Source organism: Balaenoptera borealis (assembly GCF_965194805.1).
Source record: "Balaenoptera borealis genome assembly, chromosome: 14".
In the NCBI taxonomy this organism is placed as follows: Eukaryota; Metazoa; Chordata; class Mammalia; order Artiodactyla; family Balaenopteridae; genus Balaenoptera; species Balaenoptera borealis.
The window spans coordinates 82,247,400-82,255,662 of NC_138875.1; the positions used below are offsets into that span (position 1 = coordinate 82,247,400).

Here is an 8,263-nt window from a genome sequence, read left to right on the forward strand (position 1 = left end):
TGTTTTGTGCAACTTTTGTATCAGGGTGTGTGTGTGTGTGTGTGTACTAAGTGTTTCGTACTGAGGGCTAATGGTCAGAAGTGCTTTTAAAACCACTAATTTAGGGCTTCTCTGGTGGCGCAGTGGTTGAGAATCTGCCTGCCAATGCAGGGGACACGGGTTCAAGCCCTGGTCTGGGAAGAACCCACATGCCGCGGAGCAACTAGGCCCGTGAGCCACAATTACTGAGCCTGCGCGTCAGGAGCCTGCGCTCCGCAACAAGAGAGGCCGCGATAGTGAGAGGCCCGCGCACCACGATGAAGAGTGGCCCCCACTTGCCGCAACTAGAGAAAGCCCTCGCACAGAAACGAAGACCCAACACAGCCATAAATAAGTTAATTAATTAATTAATTTTTTTTAAATGTTTATGTTTAAAAAAAAAAAAAAACCCACTAATTTAGGACTTCCCTGGTGGCGCAGTACTTAAGAACCCGCCTGCCAATGCAGGGGACACGGGTTCAAGCCCTGGTCCGGGAAGATCCCACATGCTGCAGAGCAACTAAGCTTGTGCGCCACAACTACTGACCCTGCGCTCGAGAGCCTGCGAGCCACAACTACTGAGCCTGTGTGCCACAACTACTGAAGCCTGCGTGCCTAGAGCCCATGCTCCGCCACAAGAGAAGCCCATGCACCGCAATGAAGAGTAGCCCCCACTCGCCGCAACTAGAGAAAGCCCGCACGCAGCAACGAAGACCCAGTGCAGCCAAAAATAAAAATAAATAAAAAATAAATTTTAAAAAAACAAACACTAATTTAAGCCATTGTAACATTTGTCTCTAGCAATATTGGAAACCTTTTTGAGGTTACTAGATACTTTTCATCTTGATTTAAATGCGTTTAGCTTACTGTCTTTAGTGACCAAAACAGACAGTGTGGTTCCTTTTGATGGTCATTTGTGTCCTTTCCAATTTCCCTAAACTGACAGGAGTCAGTTTAAGAGAAAATGTCAAAAGGATCTAGTGGTCTTATTTTAAAACAATATTGAGGAGAAAATTAATACCAAATAGAATGAGAGCAACTTGAAAGCTATTTTTATTTTTATGACATAGAGGAACTTTTAGAAATCTCTCTTTAATTGCATGTTCTTCCAACTTAATGACGTTGGCTCTAAAGTTAATTTCTACAAAACAGTTAATTTCTTATTTTAAAAAAGAGGGAGCAGTGCTGTTAGAGACCTGTTAGGCGAGCCGTAGCAAATGTTTAAAAAGAAAGCGTTAAAAGTAGTGGCCCTTTTTCTGGCGTGATGGATGTTGCATGCATCATGGATCTCTGCTAAGAGTTTAAATCTTGCCAAGAGGTCAGTTTTCCTTTGCTATAGAGCTTTGGCCTCCCGTATAGTGCAGAGAGAGTTTTAGAACTTGGCTTTGGACCCAGACTTGGGGGTCCAATATTGGACCCATGTCACTCGAGCTGGGTGACCTTGGAGTGTATTGCCTCACCTTTCTCTAAGCCTCAGTTTCTGTAAAAAGTTTACATACCTAAGTCATAGGCTTGTTATAAAGAATAAATGAGATACTACCTATAAAACACCTAGCCAGGGCCTGGGCCATAGGATTTAAATTCTCAGTCACTTCTGTTTCCTATTATTATTACCTCATGATCCACCTGTCTTCCTATGTCCTTAGACAAGTGGAGTTGAGGTGTTTCCCAAGTCTGTAGATCTTAACACCTGTGTGAATCCAGTGTCTACATAACTAGACTTCTACAGACTCCTTGCTAGGATTGCTGCCATCTGACACATAATACACCAGAATTTTTAATTTCTCTTAAGTTTTTAAGACAATGTAATTTGAATTCTCTCTGTAAATTGCCTTTATATAAACTCAAAATAAGAACTGCTTATGTTCCATATGGCTTCACAGTACATGAGAAAATTAATAGTGAATTTGGATGGAAAAAAGCACCAAACAGAATCACCTGTTACAAGTAACTTCAGATTATTTGGATAATACAATTGTCACTTAAAAGCATGGATTTCAACTGCACAGATCCACTTATATGTGGATTTTTTTCAGTGGATACCTGCTACAGTACTGCAGGATCCGCAAATGGTTGAATCCACAGATGCAGAACCATGGATACGGAGGGCCGACAATAAAGTTGTACTCAGATTTTCGACTTCAAGGAGGGCCGAGACCCCACGTTGTTCAAGGGTCAAGTGTAACTTTTAGAATATGATCTCAAGAGTTAAAAAACAGTGGTCAGTTAAGAATTGGAGATTCTGCCCTCCTACACTGTTGATGGGAATGTAAATTGGTGCAGTCACTATGGAAGACAGTATGGAGGTTCCTTAAAAAACTAAAAACAGAACTACCATATGATCCTGCAATCCCACTCCTGGGCATATATTCAGAAAAGACGAAAACTAATTTGAAAAGAAAAATGCACCCCAGTGTTCATAGCAGCACTGTTTACAGTAGCTAAGACATGGAAGAAACCTAAATGTCCATCCACAGATAAATGGGTAAAGAAGATGTGGTATATATATGCAATGGAATATTACTCAGCCATAAAAAAGAATGAAATAATGCCACTTGCAGCAACATGGATGGACCTAGAGATTATCAAACTAAAAGTAAGTCAGACAGAAAGACAAATATATGGTATCACTTATATCCAAATCTAAAAAATAATACAGATGAATCTACAAAACAGAAACAGACTCACAGACACAGAAAACAAACTTACGTTTACCAAAGGGGAAAGGAAGGGCAGTATGAGATCAACAGATACTACTATATATGAAATAGAAAGCAACAAGGATTTACTGTATAACACAGGGAACAATACTCAAATGTCTTGTAATAACCTATAATGGAAATAATCTGAAATATATATATACGAATCACTTTGCTGTACACCTGAAACTAACACAATATTACACAATATCATCAGCTACACTTCAACTTAAAAAAAAAGAATGGGAGGTTCTGGTCTGGCCTCTGATAAATCATCTCCTGCTCTACAGCCTGAAGCTCTTTCTTTACCTTCTGGCAGTTTCACTCAACATTTCAGTAGCTCTTGGCCCTCTTCATCCTGGTTTAGAGAAATGGTAAGAAAAAAAGGATTTCTCAAAATTTTTATTCCTATTGCAGAAATTCTTTCAGATAATGGTCTCACCTTTTCCAAGTTTGGTTTGTCAAAGTTAAAGACAGGTAATTGGAAAAAAAAAATTGTGACGTTAGCCCCAAAGGCCACACAGCTTTGTCTTTGTGAAGTGAAACTGATCTCTGTTTGCTCTTTCAGATTAACAACATGAAGACCAAATTTAAAGAAACAATTGAGAAATGTGATAATTTGGAGCACAGACTAAATGATCTCCTGAAAGAAAAGCAGTCTGTGGAAAGAAAGTAGGTATAACTGGCCTGTTCTTTTAATTAGCTTTTTTTATTCTAACAGGTTCCATAAACAGATAATCTCCTTTATACCCATGGACACACTCTCATTGTCAAGTGTGTATCACCAAGTTTTCAGGGCTCTCCCCATATATGGAGCAAACCTACTGTGACTTCCTGTTTACTAAAAAATTCAGTGTTTCACGCCAGATGGATGCCATGTGGAATGCAGGACTCTCTCCTGATGTCTGTACTCACGCTACATGCAAGTATCTTCCATTTTGGCCTGTAGAAAGCAACTTCCTTGTGCCCAGAGCGTCTCTGAACCATGGTGGCTGAGAAATGGCAGTTAGGAAAGAGATTCACGTTTAAGCTGAAGATGGCATGCGTTCTGGCCTTGGTCGGGAATTACAGGCCAAAGATGTTGAATATGGAGCAAAAAACTCATCAACAGCATGGCAAGAACAGACTCTACTACTGTTATTTGGGAAGATAATTGCTACTGATTGAAACTACCTTTCTAGTTTAAGTTATACTCGCAAAAATAATTGGATTTTTTTACTCCAGACAAATGGATAAAAAATAATTTAAGGGGGATAATTGTCCCTTAAGAAGTTTTTTTGTTGTTTTTTTTTTAATCTTGGGATAAATTTAGTTTTACAAAAGGTTGCAAAGATAGTGCAAAGAATTCCTGTATACCTTTCACCTGTTTTCCCTCATTGCAAATAGTTGGATATTTTTAGTCGTTTGTGTGGGGGGATTGGGGGGTAAAATCTGTGTAACGTAGATTCTGCCGTTTTAAGTGTGCAGCTCACAGTGTTGTGCAGCTATGACCACTGTATGGTTCCAGAATTTTTCATCACCCCAAAAGAAACTCTTCAGCAAAGGTGTTTTTAACTGCTGTGAAAACAACACTACATTAATAGAAATACAAATCAAAAATTCTTCTATACTTTCAGCACCCTAACAAATTGAACTGTTCCAAAGAATTTCAAAGTTAAAACTGGAAGTTTTCTTTCACCCCCAAATCCTGCTATCTAGAGGTAACCATTATTAATGGTACCAGTGAATATTTGTTGGTCTAGATCTTTTGCTGTACCTGTGTAAACCTCTCACATACATCTTTTTTCTACAAAACTTGAATAATATTAGGTATTCTATTTGGTAAAATATTCTGTTTTGGAGATTTTTTTTTTTTTTTTTTTTGTACTGGCACATCTAGATCTATTCTGATCTTTGTAACATCATATGAAGGTCCCATAATAATTTTAACCAGTTCCCCTTGATGGACATGTAAGTTGTTTCAAGTCTCACACTACTATAAACAATGTTGCAATAAGCATCTTTCTGCATTTGTTATTTAGTGCAGTCCTGAGTATATTTACTTTATAGGATAAATTCCTGGAAGTAGAATAGCTATGTGAAAGGGCAGGTGAAATTTTGATTTTCATAGATGGTGTCAAGTTGACTTCCAAGGAGTTTGTGCCAGTTCACACTCTAGTACCAGCGTGTGGGAGTACCCCCTTTTCCCACATCTGAGCTCTTTGGCATTCTGATACATAAAAATGTATCTCAAGTGGTGTTTTAATTTGTCATTCTTTACTTGTGAGTAAGATTGAGCATCAGTAAGGCACTCCCTATTCTTGAAAACTCTTCTCCAGCAAATGCAGTGAGATCAGAGTACTTGACTCTTTAAGAATGTCACTTTTCCTCATAACTTCTTTATCACAGCTATCATCTCTTAAGCCACCACTCTGTAAACAAAACAGAGAAGCAGTAGAAGTTTTACCATGAATCACAGAATAGTTTCTGCTATTGAAAATTTTCTGATCCTTAAAAAAAAAAAAAAAAATTGTCCTGAGGCTACACTTGAGTTAACTAGAGCAAAATTCTTGTTTTACGTAGCTGTTGCAGTGGCAGCAAACCAGTCCCCCCCACCCCGCCATGGGAGGGAGGGGTCTGCCCTAAATGGCTTCTGAGGTCATGGCTCCTCTGTTCAATCCCAGAGCAGAAAGGGGAGTGTGTCAGCAAATGAAAAACGTGCTCTGTCTTCCTTTGTTTTGTAAAAGGTGCACTCAGCTAAACACGAAAGTGGCCAAACTCACCACAGAGCTCAAAGAGGAGCAGGAAATGAACAAGTGTTTGCGAGCCAACCAAGTCCTCCTGCAGAACAAGCTGAAGGAAGAGGAGAGGGTGTTAAAGGAGACCTGCGACCAGAAGGACCTGCAGATCACTGAGATCCAGGAGCAGCTGCGGGACGTCATGTTCTACCTGGAGACGCAGCAGAAGATCAACCACCTGCCCGCTGAGACCCGGCAGGAAATCCAGGAGGGACAGATCAACATTGCCATGGCCTCAGCCTCAAGCCCCCCGTCTTCGGGGGGCAGCGGGAAGCTGTCCTCCAGGAAGGGCCGCAGCAAGAGGGGCAAGTGACCTTCAGAGAAACACATGTCCTTGAGACTGTTTTCCCTGGCACAGCAAGGGTGTGCTGGGGCCTTCAGCTAAATGTGAGGGTGGACCCTGAATAAGTATAAGTGAGGATCAAGTCTCAGTTGTTCGGATCTTTCATTTGCTAGCGTGTGGTGTAACGAACGTTAGAGGGCTGACAGCTAGTAGAGCTGAGGGAAACGGGCAGTGTTTTCAAAGGTGGCTGCTTTTTTCAACCGTAATAGTTCACTGACCTCAGACGTTCTAATGACCATTTTGCCTTCCTACTTGATAGATGCCCCAACTCTGCTGTGCATTTTTCTGTTGTTTTTATTGAGTTGGTGTATTAGACAGACGTTCAGTTCTGGAGTCACTTTAAGAGGTTGAATTTTTTTGTGTCCCCTCAAAGGTAACTATCCTTAAAGCACCAAACCTGCCTGAGGTCATAGCAGCTGCTTGAGAGAGAGGTTCTCCATGGCCACTGAGGATTTATGAAAATTCCCTAGCATTAGCATTGGCATCCCTCCCTGCCTCCAGGGAATTGAATAATTGGTCAAATGTTACATGAAAAGAGGCTGGGTCTGTAAACCTGGCACTGGCTTGTCACCAGCCGCCATCTCCTCTTGCTCCAGGCCTAGCCAGGAAAAACAAACAGCCCCGAGCAGACTGAGTGGACCCAGTGTAGGAAAAATGGTGATGTCCCCACTTTGTTTATTTTTGATGCCTCCACAGCTCATTATGTACCTCAGAGAAGGAGGCTAAATGTTTGCTCTGAGACTCCAGTCTCAGAATGGATTTCCTAGCGTCCAGCAAGAATAAGCAGGCAGATTTATCATCCATGTGAAAAGGCAGAGTGAGGCCTCTGACTGGCTGACTGTATTTTGCTGGGATCAGTATTTTCTGAGTGTTTACAAAAGATTGGGCTGCGTATTCAGGTTGCGGCTAAAGGGAGCTTGGGCAGATTTTCAATTATGCCTTCAAGGTATATCCAAAAGGCTGCTGCTAAATCCAAAAATTAGAATTTTAACAGAGGCCCCTTTAAAACAGTCATGTAATGCTTGTGTGGGCCAACAGAGGGGCTGTGTACTTTTTCTCGAAACAGAAATGTCAAAAAAAAAAAATTCGTAATGTGTGGTAATTAAGCAAAATTAAAGTAAGACCCGTGTCGGAATTTCGCTTCCAAAAGAGGTAGCTGGGTAGGTTAACAAGACATAGTGTTAAATGATGGGTTTTCTTTCCTGTTTTTATAATTAGCCAAGGTTTTCAAATTATCACACTTCAGAATTGGTTCTTAGCCTATCATTAGGCCTCATCCTCTTTGACCTAAACATTTTGCACGTTATTTGTTCGCACACCGACTGTATCGCTAATCACCATCCACTTCTGTGGGATGTGCCGCAGCATTTCCCAAAGAACCTTCCCTGTAACTTTGCAACATGAATGTACTCAGACATTCTCAATTTTTTCTTAGGGCAAACCAACTCCATAAGTCCCCCTTGCACTTATATATACAGATATCCTAAAGCAAGAGTGGGAATGGGAAGCTAACTTAATTCTCTTTCCTATAGAGATTCTATTTTATTTAAAATCTATTTTTACACTAGTTAGAATCCTGCTTTTTTTGGCCAAGTACTTGTCTTGCATGTCTGACCTTGCAGAAGCTGGGGTGGATCGCAGCATACTAATTAAGAGAATTAGAAGTAGTTGACAAAGCTTGCTTGCTCATTTCTCTATGATCACCTCCACCAAGCGGCCGTACCACCAGCTGGGAGAACAGAGATTTTCAGTATAGGTGGGATAAATGCTCTGAAAGGCTGTGCCCAGAGGAATGAGCAAATAGGCAAATGTTTCCAAACTACTTGAAGGTTTAAAAAAATGTTCCAGAAAAAAAATCTTGTCAAGCTATGTAAAGAAAATGTTTTTTTAAATGGTCAACGAGTCATGTTTGAATTTCACAAAATTACATAAGGTAGAAGCTGTTAGTGTTTCCTACAGGATGGAAATGAACCACTTAACGTATCCATACTACCTTGAACAATGAAACTGCATTAAAATAACCAAACTTTGAAATGATTCTGCCCCGTGTGAAATCTGTGTCTCTCTGGTTGATATTTGCTTGGGAGCTTGTATACCTGAATAATCTAAGAAAAAGTAGCTGAACCAGATACAGAATAGGGAAAATTCTCTGAATTTGGAAGCTTGGGTTAGGAGAAGACCCAGGCACACAATTCTTTTGAAAACTAAAAGCAGTCAATTTCTACACCTGAGACTTTTTTCCAGGCCCTACACCGAGCTGAGGTTGTTTTATTTTTGGAAACTGTCATAAATGTGACTTGTTAAGGATCCACCATGTAAGAAAAAGCACTGAAGCAACTCCCCGCTCCCTGCTTGCGCAGTGAAGTTGTACTCATCAGAAGGGCTGAGAAAGTGATTTAAACAGTCAGCCAGTAGAATATGGAGAA

The 8,263-nt window shown here is 40.6% G+C and overlaps 1 protein-coding gene across 1 annotated transcript in view; it reads left to right on the forward strand.

Annotated features, from left to right (window-relative positions):
• The window catches only part of BRAP (BRCA1 associated protein), a 30,726-nt gene extending 22,852 nt beyond the window's left edge, over window positions 1–7,874 (forward strand). Inside the window, exons 11-12 of the mRNA XM_082355921.1 lie at window positions 3,286–3,389; window positions 5,444–7,874. Of these exons, the coding sequence (XP_082212047.1) occupies window positions 3,286–3,389; window positions 5,444–5,807 (468 nt within the window). The 3' untranslated portion in view covers window positions 5,808–7,874. The remainder of the gene's footprint in view (window positions 1–3,285; window positions 3,390–5,443) is intronic.
• The last annotated feature ends 389 nt before the right edge of the window (window positions 7,875–8,263 follow it).